The following is a 20,367-nucleotide window of genomic DNA, read 5'->3' as shown; positions in this document are numbered from 1 at the left end:
GTTTTAACCATTTGCATCATTGATATCTGGCATCAGTAAATTGCTAAAACTTATGTAATATTTCATCAATCTTGTGTGCAAAAAAAAAAAAGCATTGCTTATGCGCACAAGCAAAAGCATAATATATGTCTTAGTGACAAAGAAGTCATCAATCAGTGAAGCAATCGCTGCTGGGGACTATCATCATCATCCATTATTTGCACCTGCCCCTTACCATCTGCAAATAATACTGCTTTCTCGGGTACAAATGCATCTTTGCCCTGATCTGTATGTGTTCACAATTGCAAAAACACGTGCTTACTGTACTCAGCCTACCTCACAATGCCCCCGTCTCACTTATCATTTGCATGGGCATAATTTTTCACGTAGGATTTGCTATGCAAACTGACCTAGCAGTCATTTTGCATCAGTCCCCTTGTTTTGTAAAAAGTGACCAAAACATAATTTTTTATTTAAAGTCTTGGCAAAACTTTGAGCAAATTGAGTTCTTTAATGTGAAATCTGAAATTCCAGTAATACAATCTTTGCATTACACTTTTACTTCCATGCCATTCATGACCTATATTTTGAAATCTATTTTTGGAGAATTTGTAGCCTATGAATAGGGTTGGTGTGACAATGGTCAATTCATTCTTCTGTGTAGTGTGGCTGCGGTAGGACGGGGAATAATTGAGGCCAAATTCCATCGGTGAAACATGCAACAATTACAGCTGCATACATACGAATCAAACACTTTGTAGAATATCTCTAGATGTACAAATGAACTAATGAAAGCCCTCTGCCATTCCCTCTAGATGAACATTGATTATAAAAATGTAAATTATACTGTAAATGAACATGCATGTGCTGTGAGATCATACACTGCTAATGCAGCCTGGCAGCTTCAAACTCGTAACCTCATTTATTCCATTCAAAAGCAAAACCAGATCCCGAGCAATTTAAACAAGTCAAAACTCTTATTCCATAATAAGACCTATCCTTGTTTGTTTCAGTTTCCCGGAATGCTGTAACTATGGCTCTTTCAGCTGTGAGTATGGATAAGCCTGTGCATTAGAGATAAGAGCTGCTGAAAATTTTCAGTTTGGAATTCAGTTTCGTGATAGATCAGCATGTTTTTAAAAAGGTCAAAGTCCCAGTGATACAATCTTTGCTACAGGTTTGCATTTTGTGGACTATATTGTCTATTTATTGAGCTGAAGTGGTGGTACCAATTCTTGCAGCTATTTTGTGTGGTCGAGGTAGGACTGGGAATACTTGAGGCCACATTGCACTGGTGTGAAATGCAAAACTCCATTCTCAAATGAGGAACAGGGTGAATATTTTACAAAACATTTGAAAATTTTGCATCTCTTCAGTGTATGCATCAAAGAGATGTGCACTAAACTAGACCAAGAGTGTCAGTAACTTGCTGAGAAGAACAGTGTGCTTCAATATTCATCCCAAGTACTTGTCAGAGGGAAGCTGTACTCTTTAAACTGATACATTAAAGGTTCTATACTCACTGTTACTATCAAAATGCCAGCTGGAGAAATGGATCCAGAAGAGTTTTGCATTGCCAGTGATAAAGGAAATCTGACATAAAAGGAAAGTCACAAAAGGATTTCATATGAAGAAATAATCTTCATACTGTTTTAAGCTAACACAACCTCACCAATGTCTCTTAGTTTCGTAAGTCACTAGCCACCTACAGATGTGTCCTCATACACCAAGCCTCAATATGCCATGCGCTGCGAGACGCCTGGCACGAGTGAGCCGTGCCGAGCGGTGTAGTGTTGCAACTTTGTCTTTAAATGTGCATCTTATTCACACCGCAGATGCAGCGAAACACCACTCAATCTGTACCAGAGACGTCGGGCTGCGACTTTAACCGCACAGGAATTAGTTTTAAATATGCACAAAGGCGCAGATGAAGCACAATGGAATTTGGCATGAAAAAAAGCTGCATCCTAGCACTTCGTATAGAGATTCAGGCTCATTCACACACAAGTGTTGCATATCAAATGAATCAGTGCAGTCTCGTTAAGCGGTTTTGTTGCATCTGCTAGCAACTAATGGGCCCCATACTTTAGCTACGGATTGCCGCGATCCCCGGCATCGCGGGATCGCAGAAATCCAACATGATTTGATATTGACGATTTGTCATTAGTTTTAAAGGAAGATGATCCCTGTTCAGCTTTGTGGAGAGGAATCATAGAAGTTATAAAACTAAATGTTTTGACTTTAACACAAGTGACTGGACAGTATTACTTGTGGGCAGCATGGTGGCTCAGTGGTTAGATTTGCTGTATCAGAGCACTGTGGTCATGAGTTAAGATTCCCTATCTGTTTGAAGTTTGTATGTTCTGCCTCTAATTGCATGGATTTCCTCTACGGGCTTTATTTTTTCCCACACTCTAAAAACATCTCGGTAGGTTAATTGGCTGCTCACTAGCCTAGTATGTACTGTATGTGTGTGTTTGCTGGTATGCTAGGACGTTTAGGCTGTAACTCCAATGGGACAGGGGCTGATGGGAATGACAAATATTCTCTGTGCAATGCTGCGTATCTGGTGACACTCTATAAATAAACAATAATAATACATGATGTTATACTTCTACGTTTAACAAGCATGGCTATCCTCCACTTGTATTCATGTACATATTCCACAGATGTAATGTATCTGTAATGTAAAAAGGGAATCACATTTCATGTCCTGACCGTTAAAATGCATCCCACATATCTTTATCATATGTGATCAAGCAGGGGAAATAAATCTTTTAAAATCAATTGAAAGCCTAGATTTAGGGTTTGATCTACATGCATAAACTATCCTTTTGCAATAATAAACTACATATTAGGATGGTACCACAAGTAGCTGAAGAAATATCAAAGAGCTAAAAGCTTAGAAACGTAATAAATCTGCTGCGGAATGCAGATAGTAGGAATTCTCACCTTAAACTCTATTTATATAGTCAATATATTGGGAAAGTACTGCATCATCCTCTGTCTTACCAGCAGCGTTCATTTAGTTTTATTGTAAAAATGAAAATAAATAAATGTGCAGCTCCCCTTGACCCCACACCTTCTCTGTATGCTCATAGCAGTGACATTGTTCTCCATAGGAAGAAAGAAGATGGGATTTACAAGCTCATGATGATTTATTATATTGATCTCAAGACCCCAAGGTGTCCCTACGCTGTGTTTGTAGCCCTGACTTCAGTTGACTTAAGTTCACCATTGAAAGCAGGCTGAATTAAATCCTAATTATGGACATATGCTGCAATACTCTATTTGAACTTGTTTATTAAATAACCGGATGGCAAAATTATATGAAATTGGCCTTTTCAGGGCAGACCAATGTCCAGGTCACAAAATGCACAGTACACATAGCTGACGGGATTTACCGACGGGCATGATCGAATTCTGATTGAAGTAAACAGTAATTATTTTTTTCTTAAACTACCATTATACTTTAATATTATAAAAAAGGGAATGACGGAACACCTACAGAAAGGAAACATTGCTCTCTATCATTCATCTTCTATAATATTTGTGCTAATACAGGATGCAAAACATCCTTTCTAAAGTATCATACATATCAATAAATGACTTGTCACAAAAGCATCCTAAAAGAAAACATGCCTTACAAAATTGTCCTTATGGAATGAAATCATAGGTTGTGTCATATTGGAGAGATGTATTGCCCAAAGGAGCAGTGTTGTACTGTTTGACTTATGCTTCATTGCCTGACCCTGTACTATAGCACCTTCTGTTCATCTTCAAACAATGAAATATGCAGAGTTTTGTGCAGGTGACACACCTTGGAGTACCGCTGCTCAGTAAGGTGAGCTGTACTGTGATCAGCCGTGCACACCACTCAGTAGACTAATGACATACAGATGTATCCTTACTTAGCTTTGCTCTCAGCACTACTGTACACATATTCACTATAGTGGCGTCGGATCACACGCTAAGGTATCGCGAGTGTACAGTTTTTTCGCACTGCCGTCAGTACTGTACTATACTTAACATAGCACTTTCAACTGCACAAACATTTGCATAAAGCAGCATATTATCAAAAAAGTAGCATAATAGAGGAAAAGTAGCATCATATTAGTGAAAAAGTAGCAAAGAGTGTGGAGACTAATTAACATGCGGCTAAACGTGGAAATACATACTGTATAACACAGTGATCTATGACATACATGACAAATAACAATGCACAGTACTGTATGTTATGATTTTCTATGTTTATCTGCATTGTCAGTTTTCTATGTAGGCAGAAATGTTGATTAGTCGTCACGCTCTTTGCTACTTTCTCACTAATATGATGCTACTTTTCCCCAAACATTATGCTACTTTTGCTAATACTATGCTAATTTTACGCAAATATTTTAACATTTTACACAAGTCCTGTTTACTTGCATATTTCATATAGCTGTACAGGTATGTTTTGAGAGAATTCGCACATTGCGAACAGCCTATCACATGGTACATCACTGTATGCAATACTTTGGCGCCAGACAGAGGGATCTTATGCAAGATTTTAGCAAAACTTACACATCTGTATGACAGTTTTGTGCAGCCGCATTTATGCAGTGTTCACTCTAGGCCCGGGGCCGGACCTAGAGATAGGGCACTCCGGCATGTGCGCCTGAAAAGGGGGCATGGCCACAAGAAAATGGGGCGTGTCTTTAAGACAAGCCCCCTTTTCATCACTCTTGGGGACTTGCCAGGCACATGCAGGGCTGTCCCCAAGCCCTTCCTTCTCTGTGAATAGATGCTGGGCGCATACGGCCTGCATCCATTCACCGGTGGTGACCGCTACACCGCAGTTTTCCCCACCCGTGGGACACTTACCCGTGGGTGGGGATGGCACCCACAGGCTGTTTTAGTGGGGCGCAGTAAAAAGGGGCAGGGCGCACTCTGCTCTTTTGAAAAACAGCCTAGAGGGAACACTATTTATGAGTGTAGGCAATTCTGTGCTTATATGCTGTTTTCCCACAACTAGTAATTGACATAAGCTCTATGATCCTGATACACAAACACTGATTTGTTTTGTAAATGAATTTAGCTGTTATGCTGCCTGCAATGTGCAGGAAAACAGAGTATCAGTGCAGCGTTTCCTAGGCAAATATACAGTAGGTGGGCACATAAAACGACAATCTGCCCTTCATTTAGGGACATTTATAACACTAAATCAGTATTAATGAGAGGAATGCAGCCTATTTATAATCCATAAACTGGTGACATCACTGAGACATAATAATATAGTTTTATGAGCATTTATAAGGAATATATATACAGGAATATATATACTGTATATAGAAAATGTCGATAGAAATTTTAGTAGTACATAGTTTACTAAACACAGTAAGTTCTAAACACCAAAAAGTAGTAAAGCAGATATTAAAAACCTGACACAGGACAGATGGCGAAATTAATTCAAACAGGTATATTGATCAGATCCAATAGTAATGCTGGCCATACACGCTACAATTATTGGGGCGATCCGCCTGATATCGACGGATCGCCCCGATAATTGTAGCGTGTGGGGGGGCGACCGAGGGTTAGATATTGCTCGGTCGGACATGCCGGATTCTCCAGCATGCCCGTCCGATGCGATATTTCCCGGTAAACTGTCAGCCGCATCGGGCAGTGTATGCCCAGCCGCGGCCGACAGACAGACATTTCCTGTGTTCCTTCCTACGGAAGGAACAGGGAAATGTCTCCTCCCCCGGGGGTGGAGCGCGGATGCCGGGCTGATACACTGTGAGAGAAATCTCAGTGTATGCCGGGGACATCTGCAGCTTGCAGGCTGCCAGATAAAATGTCTGCGGTCTGACAGACATGTTATCTGGCCGTGTATGCCCAGCATAGGACAGTATATAAGAAAACAGCCGTAGGTGTTTAATCCAAAAATGGCAGTTACAGAACTAAATGTCGCTCAGTGCAGAAGTATTCTTTTATGCTTCATAAGCAACAATGTAGTCCGACTTTGAGCACAATTATAGCAGGCAACTGGGGTTGATAACCTCTGCGGATTATCATTATGTCACAAGTCAGGCCAAGTGAAGTGTAAGCAAACAGAGCTTTGAAGAAAGCTTTAACATGTTCTGTGTGTGGAGCTGAAGACCAGGGACTGTTTACACAGGACAAAAGGCTTCTCTGCCTGCTATGCTCTTCTCAAGGGCTTGCATTCTGCTGCTAGTAGTTTGCCTTTCTAATGATACAAAGCTGTTTGTTTGAAATATGTCACAGAGCATATTTAAATAGTGACTAGTTTAAACATTGAAGTCATTCAAATAAACTCTCCATATGTGCTATGTAAAAGCTAGTTGGCCCTAGTTTACCTTTAGGAAGCTGTTTATATTGTAACTCTTGTAGAACGGATGTACGAGGCCTACATGACAGCAGAGTGTCTGAGATAATTATTTCACAGGGTCAAAGAAGACAGCATGAATGAGTTTATTTAGGTCCTGCAATTACACTATTGGACTTTCCTGGCGAGGTTATATCTCGTGACAAAAGAAAAAAGTACATTCATCTAGTAACCCAGGAGCATAGACTTTGTTGCATTAAAATACACTGAGTCACTGTAGGTATCTTGTCAATGCTGTTCCCAGAGTGGGGCATCAAGAGTGTGATTTCCCTTTTAAGTAGAACTCCTACAAGTATCTTACTTTGAAAGAAAAAAGAAAGAAATGTATAAGGAATGCAGAGGCTGGGATCTGCTTAATGTCCTGTCAGATAGGGGATTAAGAATATGAAGGAAGGAATTTATTTTGAAAGAATAGAGGGAGTTTGAGGTGCAGCTGCCAAGAGGAAAGTTGTGTGAGAAGGATGGAAATACTGTAGAAGAAACACAATTACTATTAACTCATTAATTACCAATGTTAGTGTAAAGCAACTGGTGAATTCATCATCAGAAGACATATTTTAGTTATGGCACTTGTACTTACTGCTCTCTCTAATGTGAGTAATCTGCAAAGGTCAGTGTAGAAGATTGAACTTGCTCAGACAAAAATCCACTACACAGAGTTGTACAGAGCAGCATATTGTCAATGTAGCCTTTCAGGTTTGCGTTAGCAGGGCAAGCTCGAGGCATGCTCGACCAGTGCGGTCGAACAGGGGCGCCACCCCATAGAGGGCAAACCCCTCCCAGCCATTCACGATTTCAGTGGGACAGTCCCGTTTTTTGGGAACTGGCCTGCTGTTACACCCATGGGACGAAGTGTCCGGCGGGTGGTCGGGAGGTTGGGCACCTCCACTGCTGCATCTGTGCAGCGGTGCCGGCTCCGGAAAAGAGGAAAGGCATCCATTCAGCGCAGGGAGAGGGCTGACGTTAACGGGAGGTGTGCTCTATGGACACGCCCCCAAATAACATCATTTAGGATGCATGGCCTATTGTAGTTGGGCCATACTCCCATTTTCGGGCACACACAGCTTTGTAAGAGGCGCATAAGTCCCGGATGAAGGATGTGGCACATATCCCTTTGGCAATTTACAGTATTTCTAGATAAGGAAAAGTATCAGTGCTATTTTATAATTGTTAGTGAATGTCGGTGTTGCATGATATGATTCTAATAGCAGTATTTATTAATTAAATTAAAATACAGCAAGAAGAGGTAGGAGTCATGTGATTCTGTTTGCACATTGGTTCCTTACACGTACCTCATGTCAGTGTACATTTATGTATAATAAACCGTCCTATATCAGGTTGAATATTTAGTTCCACTGACATAACTTCCTGTTCCCTATATAGGTGGAGTCTCCCATATCCAAAATGCTTGCGACCAGGGGTATTTTGGATATCGGAATATTCCATATTTTGGAATATTTGCATTAAATAATTAAATATCTTGGGAATGGGACCCAAATCTAAACACAGAATGCATTTATGTTTTATATGCACCTTATACACATAGCCTGAAGGTCATTTTATACTATATTTTTAATAAATGTGCGCATCAAAAAAAGTTTGTGTACATACATGTAATTAATTTATGTTTCATATATACCTTATACACACAGCCTGAAGGTTATTTTATACTATATTTTTAATAATTTGTGCTTTTAACAAAGTATGTGTACATTGAACCATCAGAAAGCAAAGGTTTCACTTTCACAGTCATGCTAAAAATATTCCGTATTTATATTTGGATATGGGGGACTCAACCTGTAATACATTTTGTACCATATGACTTCATACCTTTCTATTCGGCACAATCTTTTTAAACTGCATTTTTCTGCACATTTTTGTTATTATAAACCAATGCTACAGATGTGTCCTGCTACATCTTTGCCGATCGTGCTACAAATGTGCGCATGCATCGCGCCATGCGATTACCTGCAGCAGCATAAGTTACACTACACTATGCATGACCTGCGATCCCCCAATGCAATCCTATGGCGGCGCGGGTGCATGTGTAGTGCGCGTATATGCTGGCGGGCAAACGCCTTGCGCCATGCGTGGTGCGATTTGCTGAATATACAGCAAAGATGTAGCAGGATACATCTGTATTTACACAAAATCTTAAACAGACTGAAACGTTTTGAAGAGAATATAATGTCAACATTTCAAGTACACCATTTAGGGCTAAATGTAATAGCCTGCGAACCGGCGCTGCTGAAGGAATACATGCTAGTATGCCTGTATTTTTAAAGCAGCAAGCATGTGAAAGGCTATACCAAGTTGGATTTGCCGTAAATATGCTTGCTGTCATGGGCATATCTACCATAGGTGCAAGGGGTGCAGCTGCTATGGGGCCCAGAGCTGAGGGAGGCCCATCTTCTTTGTCAAAGTTACATGTGTTATATACATTTTTCACCATTGGGTGGTACATAGGGGCCCTTACAAACTTCAAATACCTTGTTACGCCCCTGCTTGCTGCTTTAAAAATATGGGCATACTCGCATGTATTCCCACAGCGTCCTCCAGCTCACAGGCTATTACATTTAGCCCTTAGTCTTACTGGTGAGTTTGGGCAAAGGACAAATACAGTAAATGGCTCCATTCTGATATATATTAATACAGTGGCGATGTGTTCCCAGAATTGCAATTGCAAATACCTTTCTACTGGTTAAAGGAAAAATTTTAAAATATATATAAAAAAATTCATTAAATAATTGTTTTCTTCAGTTTGTGGTGTAAAATAATTATCTTTAGTATAATCTACAAATTTTGCAGTTTTCATCTTAGAAAATGTTTTTAAACCAAAGAAAAATGTGTTTAACATTTAATACCTAGAGTAAGGTGAAAAGCTGTGTTGGATTAGAAGTGACTGTCTATTAGTTTGCTTTACAGTACATTATACAGTGCTTAGCAGCTGGTTTTTGGAACATCAGTCAGGAAATTGTATGATAAATTGGAGCTAGCCAGGTCCGCGTGCACTTTGCTCTGCTTCAGCAGTTTCAGCCTGACTTTGGAGAGGCTGTCATGTGATATACTGTCACAGGGTAACACAGGGAGATTGATCACATACAGTAACATTTTTCACATGTATTTGAGATATGACGAGCACCAGCTGCTCTATTCATGTGTAAATAATAAGCCCTGAGACGGATAATTGTATCAGATGCCCAATGTTTTATGCAGCAGTGTATTAGGCGTCCAGTTTGAGACAGTTCCTTATGAATGATTTACTGTTTCTGCAAAGACTTACAAAACTGACACTGTATATGTCACATAGAACAAAACTGTTACCACTGACACTGTAGACATAATCACCCGCAGCCCTCCACAAAGAACAGCCATTATTGGTCACATGAACAGCATTGATTCAAATAAAAACGGGAATCCATGCAGTCCTGACTCAGGAAGTTATGGACATGAATTAATAAATTGCTGCCTCATACCACTGATACAGCTCTTACTGACATTTCCAGCGCCATTATATTTTGTAACACTGGGACTGTCAATCAGGATGATAGAGGTGGTATGCCTTGACTCGGGTTGAGTATGAAAACCTGGCTGTCGGGATGCCGCTGTTCAGAATACCACCATCGGCATCCCAACAGCCAGAATCCCGACACCCATAAGAACGGCTGGTAAGTATTTTCCCTACCCCTACCCTAACCCTCCCACCCCGGTGCCTAAACCTAGCTTCCATTCCCTAATGCCTAAACCTAACCTCCCCCTCCACGCACCCTAAACCTAACACCTCCTACCCGATGCCTAAACCTAACCTCCCCCTCCCCACACCCTTAACCTAACACCCCCTCCCTGGTGCCTAAACCTAACCTCCCGCTCTCCGCACCCTAATCCTAACACTCCCTCCCCGGTGCCTAAACCTCCCCCTAATGCCTAACCCTAACCCCGCTACCTAACGCTAACCTCCTCCTACACCCCAATTCTTACCTTTGGGATCCTGACGATCGAGTTACTGGTGCCGAGATCCTGACCTGTCGGGCTTTCGGCGCCGGTAATTAGACCATCGACATCCCGCATGCCGGGATGCCAACTACATATCCTTGGGTTGGGTATGAAATCCCGGCTGTCGGGATGCCACTGTTCAGAATACTGACAGTGGCATCCCGACAGCCATGTCGGGACTTCGGCGACGGTAATTAGACCGTTCTACACGCCGGGACTACATCCCCTTGGCTCATCTCTGCCACCCAGGCAAATGGCTCTTACAAATGTATATTAATTGTTGTTACCTTCACTGTGAACACTTTGGTGTTGGAATCTCTATGGTCTCTATACTACATATAGTAATATTAATATCATTAGATTTATACATTTAAGGCAGTAAAGAAATAGTAAATATTGACAGCAGTGGTTAAAGACAAAACTGGTGTGTAAACATAAAGGGAATGTTTGTCTGCTCTGCTGCCAAAGAGACATATTCTAGGGACCTATCTAGAGTTGTCTTTATTAAATACATGAGTGTGCAGGTTACCAGCATGTTCTCTATTTGTATTTTTCCATAGTGTGTTATTGCTACAAAATAAACATAAACATGGTGTTAATACTGACATTTGTTTTCCTTTTATAGATCCTCCTCATCTGTTTCCAGCTTTTCATCCCCCTGTTCCAATTGACGCAAGACATCATGAGGGGCGTTACCACTACGAACCCTCCCCTATTCCTCCACTGCATGTGTACGTATATTCTGTTGTCATTGAATTTGCACAAAAGCAAGCAAAAGTGTTTTGAAGTTGATGTCACTATTGTTGAGCAACTTATATTTGAGTAAGGTACATTTATAATGAGGAATATTCCTGTTCCAGTGACTGTTACCTACTATGATACCTATGTGTATATTTACACAGGAGCCAGTCTGTGGATGCTTGAGCAACCTAAGTATTTCCAACTGTCTCATTCGCAAATCATGGCAGGAAGGGGGTTGGAAAATAATGTTAATATGCCCAATCATACACACATAGGGCCTAATTCAGTAAGGATCGCTATTGCGATTACACATGCAAATGGACGATTGTTGCGTGCAGCATGCACAAATGCTCCACTGAGATAACACAGTGACCTAGCAGACCCATCACAGAGTGATTGACAGGAAGTGACCTTTGGGGGTGTTGATGGGGGGTGGTCGGGGAAACACAAGCGTTTCAGTGCTTTTGAACGCTGTTACAAGGGCATGCATCAATTAGCCACTGCGATGGCATATGCAGCTTAAGTACACACTGCGTGCAATAAAGTTAGCAATTTGTAAGTAAGGTCAAGGCTGCTGTAATTCTGCATGAGGGACCAATGGTACTCGATGTTACGGATGTTTATGAAGGTTTGTAAAGTATTATGGATGTGAGATAGAGGCAGTGGGAGGCAGTGGGCGTCTCTATACTGGCAGTGCGACGGCATTGCGATTGCATTCATTAGCATATTTTCACAGCAGACCTGCATGCAATTACGGAGCTGCGATCGCAATAGCGATCTTTGCTGAATCAGGCCCATAGTGTGTAAATAAAAAGTATATATATATATATATATATATATATATATACCCACATATATGTGTATATATATATATATATATCCGTCAGCCATAACATTGAAACCACCTGCCTAATATTGTGTAGGTCCAACTCTTGCCACCAAAACAGCTGTAACCCATTGAGGCATGGACTTTACTAGACCCCTGAAGATGTCCTGTAGTAACTGGTACCAAAGTCCTGTAAGTTGCGAGGTGGAGCCGCCATGGTTTGGACTTGTTTTTCCAGCACATCCCATAGATGCTCGATCAGATTGAACTCTTTGTAATGTTCCTAAATCTATTCCTGAACAATTTTTGCAGTGCAAAAAGTACGTTATCCTGCTGAAAGAGGAGGCCACTGCCATCAGGAAATACCGTTGCCATAAAGGGTGTACTTGGTCTGCAACAATGTTTAGATAGGTGGTACGTGTCAGAGTAACATCCACATGAATGCCAGGACCCAAGGTTTCCCAACAGAATATTGCCCAGAGCATCACAATGCCTATGCCAACTTGCCTTCTTCTCATAGTGCATCCTGGTGTCATCTCTTCCCCAGGTAAACGACGCATACACACCCGCCGTAGAAGAAAACTTGATTCATCAGACTAGGTCACCTTCTTACATTTCTCCATGGTCCAGTTCTGATGCTGACGTGCCCATTGTAGACACCTTTGGCGGTGGCCAGGGATGAGCATGGGCACTCTGACTGGATTGAGTATATAAATCCATATACGCAGCAAGCTGTGATGCACTGTGTTCTGACACATTTCTATCATAGACAACATTAACTTTTTCAGCAATTTTTGCTAGAGTAGCTCTTCTGTGGGATCGGACCAGACGGGCTAGCCTTCACTCCCCAAACTCATCTATGAGCTTCTCTGGTTCACTGGTTGTCTTTCCTTGGACCACTCATCATAGGTACTAACCACAGCATACCAGGAAAACCCTACAAAATCTACCAATTTGGAGATGCTCTGACCCAGTCGTCCAGCCATCACAAGTTGGCTCTTGTCAAAGTCACTCAGATCCTTATGCTTACCCATTTTTCCTGCTTTCAACACATCAACTTTAAGAGCTGACTGTTCACTTGATGCCTAATATATACCACCCCTTGAAAGGTGCCATTGTAACAAGATAATCAATGTTATTCGCTTCACCTGCCAGAGGTGTTAATGTTATTGCTAATGGGTATATAAGCATAAAGTTTGTATCAAATAGTACAATGCAACCAGCACATTCAAAATAATATACAAAAAAAATCTAATTTATATATATAAAGTACACAGTGCAAATATAAGCATCGCAGTAAGAATTATTCCATAAATGTAGCAAAACTTATCCAATGTAGATGTTGGGATGGTCATATTGAATACATCATCTTGGGCTTTGAGACTGGTGGGTATTATGTATGTATGATATACATTGTTATACCCAAAACTTTGTTTCTGTATGAGGAATCTCACAGCTAATCGAAAATCACTGCATAAAGTTAAATCTATCTTTGTATTATGGATTTTAAATTCCTATTGTTAAAACACACAGGGACTAATGCAGAGATGAGGGCAAATTGGTCACAATTGTACTCACATTGCGGCCAAAGGCAATAATATGGATATTTGTATGTTTCATAGCCATCATCAGCCCTATCCCTGGAGCAAGAGATCCAACTAAAAACTGACTGATCTCTGCATAGCCCATAATTCCACCAGCATGCACCTGTACCCACACAGTTCCGCACTATCAGCCGCAAGTGGTGATCGCTGATAGATGGGTGTTCTATTTTGTAGATGATAAATTTCAATACTGAATGTTGGCGACACATGGTCATCACTGGCCTGAAAAGATATACAGTTGGTGCTGACATTCTACTTGAATGCGCTTCACAACTCTGTTAACAGATGTTAGAAAAGTCGCCCAATCAGGCAGGTCCAGTTATTTTATGACAGATCTGGCCTTTTGTAAGAAGGATGCATGTCCTGCAATTGTCTGTTCCAACAATGTACAATATATATTTCATACCTAACTCAACTTTTAACACTGTAATTTACAGATTGCTCAGTTTAGAGGTGGCACTTGCCTTCTATGCTGTATTTAATATTTGTAGTCTTCACTTACAAGTAATTATGTCTAAGAAGATGGATGAGCTTCTTTTTGAAGAAGTCCTCATCTATGAGCAGAATTAATTGATATTAACACTCCTAACTACAAGTTGAAGTACACAGCTAATGATGTTTGCTCTAGTCTAGCCATTACCAGGCTGCAATCTCAGAGGAAATTTGCCAGAAGGAAAGTAATAGATCTGTGTCATAATTTTCTTTTTTCTTTCCTTGCAGTTTCCTCGGAGCCCTGTACTTACAATATAAGGCGTAAATAAACGTTCATTGTAATATAATGGGAATATATGTCCAATCGTAATACTGATGGGTTTCAGTAGACTATATTATGAGGGATGTAAATGTGGTTGGTGAAAAAAGATGCTTGATACTTTTTTAGAGCTATTTTAGTAACGGTTCAATTTATTACAGATGAAAATTTGCAACATAATTGACTTAAAAAATATAATAATTCCAAAAAATTACTAATATTAATGTTTTGCAAAAATAATGGCAAACATAAAACAAAAAAAGTAATTAAATACTTTGCTTAAAAACTATGAAAAGCAAACAGTTTTACACTAGAAAGGTATTTTGTCCAATCATCATAGTCAGTGGTAAAACATTATTATTATTATTATTATTATTATTATTATTATTATTATTATTATTATTAATAAAAATGTTAGTAGTAATAGTATTATATCAGGGAATTTCAGAAGGTATTCAATATTTTTTAACTGGTTGAATTTTTGTAATTTCCACAAGACTGGAATGCTAGTACCTCTTATAATAGTCACTTGTTTTAGCATATATTTTACTGTATTATTGTTCTAAAAGAGGTTTTTTGTGTCGATAAAAAAAAATGTAACATACACATTTGACACTTAAAAGTTTAGTGAAAAAGTTCTGATAAGCTATATATATATTTAAAAAAATGTATTTCACATATTTTATTGACTTTGCCATTCTGTTTGTGAGAGAAATCTGTACACTATTTTCATATGATTATATGTGAGATTCGAGTTGCACAGATATAATTAAAGCCATCCTCACTTTTTTAATTTTTTGTAATTATTATTATTATTACTATTAAAACTTATATAGATATGGGGTTCCACAATTGTCTTATGCTGGCTGGGGTCAAGTATCCAGTGTCCATGGGACAAGTCGGTGCAGTCAGGAGATGCATTTACTAACATGTTTTGATCAGGTTACTATTAGGCTTATGTTGCACTGCATTTATATCATTGTGTTTTGCTAAATTTGTGCAAAGGGTACCAGAATAATGGTAGAATTTAGTTACCATCTTGTTAAACCTAGGGCCCAGCAGGAATATTTAAGGAGCCAGGAAGTACTTGTAAGAGTAAATTATTAGGGGTTTTGCCACCTTGTGATATTTACTCTGATTTACTCTATTTCTGCTTGTTCTTTCTTTTTGGTTGTAACTTCTTTGATATTTGGCATGTACAGTACTCACTGTATTGCACATCATAATAAGCATGTGAAGATACATATACCTTGTCCCTAACTCCATTTGTCCTGGCTGTGTGGCTGCTTGCATTAGCAATTTGCTCCACATTGCTAGTTTGTTTATTAACAGTCAAAACTGCAAACTCTGTCTATTTGAAAACAATTCTTTTAATGCCCCTCTCCCTTCACCTCCCACCAAAATCTATTTTCCGATTAGACTGTTCAAGTTTTCTACAATGAAAGTCTATATTGATAATCTGAAATCATGCATTATAGCTTGACCACCCCAACCACTCACTTACTAAGAAACTAAGTGAAGCCTTATTTCTGAATCAGGGTCACCAAACTTCCTTTTCTCAGTATATGATGTAATGTCTAACCCACTCCTTACCTAATAAGCCAAATCTCTTGCAGATGTTAAGATGGTGGTTCTCCCATGGCTCCTTTATTAATTTTAAGGCACGCCCAATGTCCCTAATCCACTGAAGGATCTGAAGAAACTTTTGTCATTACCTTTAAACTTTAATTGGAAAATTATTTATTATAAATTATATTACAATGGTAGGTTGCTTGTCAGTTTTTAGATACTATAGAACCAGTATGTAGCCAAGTTTATGGGCAGTAGTCCAGCAATTTCTCCCATGTGAGTCAATGAATGCAATAAAAGCAAAATAGAGAAACTTTGCTAGTAGGGTGCAAACTGGAGACTTTTGATGTAATGTTGAATATTTCATCCTAGAAATTCTACCACAGAAATTAGGTCTTAGGTACTTGATATTTCAAGGTGCATTTTGGCTACATTCCCACAGCAAGAGCCTGTAATGACATGTAAGAGCCATGTAAAGACATGGTAATGCAACATGTCTTGCTTATACATTTGCCTATAATTTATCTTCACTATGACTGAGCAGATGTATCTTGCTTTTCATTACAGGTTGAGTCTCCCATATCCAAAATGCTTGGGACCAGGGGTATTTTGGATATCAGAATATTCCGTATTTTGGAATTTTTGCATACCATAATGAAATATCTTGGAATTGGGACCCAAATCTAAACACATAATGCATTTATGTTTTATATACACCTTATACACACAGCCTGCAGATAATTTTATACAATATTTTCAATAATTTTGTGGCTCAAACAAAGTTTGTGTACATGTATGAAATTCATTGTTTCATATACACCTTATACACAAAGCCACAAAGCCTGAAGGTAAATTTATAAAAAAAATTTTTAATAATTTTGAGCCTTAAACAAAGTTTGTGTACATTGAACCATCAAAATGCAAAGGTATCAGTATCTTAGTCATGCTAAAAAAATTACGTAAATTCCGAAATACAGAATATTTGTATATGGGATACTCAACCTGTATTATACTTACGTCTAAAAATAAGAAAAAATGACAATTCCAAAGAATCTATATGTTGCCAATATAATAATAGATAAAAGCCTAGTACACATGAATGTCATCAGAGTATATAAATACAACTGTTACTGAACTATTCAATGTTCTTATAGATAATGTGCTAAGTAGATCTTTAATCGCTCTAAACATAAACAGTATTTAATCTGCATGTTGTAAATTTGCACAGACCTACTCAGGTTCAATAGCAGTTGAGTGTGAGGAACTGCAATTTCTCATTTGTTTTCCATTAATACATTGTCTCTGCATGCTGTGGCTGCGCTCCAACTGCTGCTCTTAGACCAGCAAGCACATATTAAGATTTCAACTAAAAAGAGCAGATTAAATTAAAATCTCATAACATGAAATATGTTCCATATTAACTGGATGACAACTCATTTGCGTCTGAATATGCAAGGAAATCACAAATTAACCTGCCATTGTTTTCCAGCGCTAGCTTTTGAATAGTCGGATAATTTCAATTATAGATGGTAATATTCCTCAATCCATACTAATGTAGAATGTGACATAAACATAAAAAGAAAAAATATATAATTTTAGTAGCATCGTTTGCATGATTTAAAAAGTATGAAGAGCATGTCAATGAAACAGAACGATCAAAGTCTTTTAAGATGCCTGATCATTTCATCAGAGATGATGGACCCATAGTATTAAATATAAATCACTTTTACAAGTACAGGTTGAGTCTCCCATATCCAAAATGCTTGCGACCAAGGGTATTTTGGATATCTGAATATTCCGTATTTTGGAATAATTGCATACCATATTGAAATGTCTTAGGAATGCAATCTAAACACAGAATGCATTTATGAATCATATACACCTTATACATACAGCCTGAAGGTCATTTTATACAATATTTTCAATAATTTTGTGGCTCAAACAAAGTTTGTGTACATACATGAAATTAATTTATGTTTCATATACACCTTATACACGCAGCCTATAGGTCATTTTATACTTTATTTTTAATAATTGTGTGCCTTAATAAAGTTTGTGTACATTGAACCATCAAAAATTAAAAGTTTCACTATATCAGTCATGCTAAAAATATTCCGTATTTCAGAATATTCCGTATTTCGGAATATTTGGATATGGGAGACTCAACCTGTATAATATGTTCATTTTATGCAATATATTATCTTAAACATATTTACTGCTCATGGGGGGTCAATTCTATTAGGAATGATTTCTTTGCGGTGAAATCGTGACTATAAAAGCACGCAAATCATGGATAATTTTCATAAAGCTCCTTCCCGTGACTCGCGCAATTCATTTGTAAACAGGTATTTGAAGGGATTGCAGTGATGTTGTACGTTATTTCTACAGTGTGCAACCTGAGTGAAGTGCTTGAAAAAGTGTGAAAATCACCTGAACTCTACCTAAATGTCAAGTAATATAGCAGAACAATATAGAAGACTGCTAGTGGCATGAGTAAAGTATTGAAAGCTTTTAAATGGTGTCAAATAGTTGATATTTATTAATTATGTCAAAATTATAGCCAGCAAATGTATTTCAGCAAATGCAAGTTTTTACAGTAATTTAGGTTACATAAATTGTCTCTAATTATATTTTTTAAGCTCAAAAAGCCATTTCCCATCCGTGCAACACCTCTACATACATGCACCATACCATTCAACCTCTTGTTTTTAAAATAGAAAATTACATGAAAAATGATGTCTTTATTGGCCAAATAAACCACTCTAAGTGCTTTTTTTTTTCATTTGGAGGGTGTATTAGAGGTTCAGCACTGTGTCCCAACACTTTTACCTTAAATTAAAGATTTTCCCTATCTTTTCACCTGCTCAGGGAGGTGTGCACAAAAAAACTAAATTTTACTGCGAAAATGGATTGCGGGACCCATATCGCTCCTAATTGTATTGACCCCATGGCATTAATATTGAATTATCCAGACAAGACAATTAATAGTAAATTAATTTATACAAGTCAGATTTGCCTTCCAACAAAGCGTATTGTGATGTCAATGATCTACAGCGCCTTGCAAAAGTATTCACCCCCCTTTACATTTTTCATGTTTTGTTGCCTCACAACCTGGAATTAAAATGGATTGTTTGAAGGTGTGCATCATTTAATTCACAGAACATGCCTACAACTGTGAAGTTGTGTTTTTCTTTATATTGTGAATCAAACAACATTTAAGACAACATAACAGAAAACTTCAGCGTGCATAATTATTCACCCCCTAAAGTCAGTACTTTGTCAAGCCATCTTTTGCTGCAATTACAGCTGCAAGTCGCTTTGGATAAGTCTCTATGAGCTTGCCACATCTTGCCCCTGGGATTTTTACTCATTCCTCAAGGCAAAACTGCTCCAGCTCCTTCATGTTGGATGGTTTCTGCTTGTGAACAGCAATCTTCAAGTCTGACCACAGATTCTCAATTGGATTGAGATCTGGGCTTTGACTAGGCCATTCCAACACATTTAAAAGTTTCCCCTTAAACCACTCGAGTGTTGCTTTAGCAGTATGCTTCGGGTCATTGTCCTGATGGAAGGTGAACCTCCGTCCCAGTCTCAAATCACAGGCAGACTGAAACAAGTTTTGCTCAAGAATATCCCTGTATTTAGCACCATCCATCTTTCCCTAGACTCGAATCAGTTTCCCAGTCCCTGCTGCTGAAAAACATCCCGACAGCATGATGCTGCCACCACGTTTCACTGTGGGGATGGTGTTCTTGGGGTGATGGGATGTGTTGGGTTTGTGCCAGACATAGCGTTTTCCTTGGTGGCCGAAAAGTTACATTTTAGTCTCATCTGACCAGAGCACCTTCCTCCATACATTTGGGTATTCGCCCACATGCCTTTTGGCAAACTCAAATCGTGTCTTCTTACTTTTATCACTAAGTAATGGCTTTTTTCTGGCCACTCTTCCATAAAGCCCAGCTCTATGGAGTGTACGGCTTATTGTGGTCACATGCACAGATACACCAGTCTCTGCTTGGGAACTCTGCAGCTCCTTCAGGGTTACATTTGGTCTCTGTACTGCCTCTCTGATTAATGCCCTCCTTGCCCGGTCTGTGAGTTTTGATGGGCAGCCCTCTCTTGGCAGGTTTGTTGTGGTACCATGTTCTTTCCATTTGATGATGATGGATTTGATGGTGCTCCAGGGGATCATCAAAGATTTGGATATTTTTTTATAACCCAACCCAGAATTGTACTTCTCAACAACTTTATCCCTGATTTGTTTGGAGAGCTCCTTGGTCTTCATGGTGTGATGCCTCTTGCTTAGTGGTGTTGCAGCCTCTGGGGCCTTTCAGAAAAAGTGTGTTTATATTGACAGATCATGTGACACTTAGATTTCAGGTGGACTTCATTTCACTAATTATGTGACTTCTGAAGGTAATTGGTTGCACCAGAACTTTTGAGGGGCTTCATAGCAAAGGGGGTGATTACATATACACATGCCAATTTTCAGAATTTTATTTAGAAAGATTCTTTTTTATAT

At 38.9% G+C, this 20,367-nt stretch overlaps 1 protein-coding gene across 4 annotated transcripts in view; it reads left to right on the top strand.

The window, feature by feature from the left end:
- Nucleotides 1-20,367, top strand: part of GLI3 (GLI family zinc finger 3) — a 257,696-nt gene that overhangs the window by 137,158 nt on the left and 100,171 nt on the right. For all 4 annotated transcript variants that reach the window (XM_088476046.1, XM_088476045.1, XM_088476047.1 and 1 more), the window contains one exon: nt 10,980-11,085. In XM_088476046.1, the coding sequence (XP_088332172.1) occupies nt 10,980-11,085 (106 nt within the window). The remainder of the gene's footprint in view (nt 1-10,979; nt 11,086-20,367) is intronic.

This window comes from Taudactylus pleione, unplaced genomic scaffold, assembly GCF_031769625.1.
Source record: "Taudactylus pleione unplaced genomic scaffold, aTauple2 ptg000181l, whole genome shotgun sequence".
NCBI classification, from domain to species: domain Eukaryota; kingdom Metazoa; phylum Chordata; class Amphibia; order Anura; family Myobatrachidae; genus Taudactylus; species Taudactylus pleione.
The sequence above is the reverse complement of the archived record's forward strand: the minus strand, read 5'-3'. Positions and strand labels throughout refer to the sequence as shown.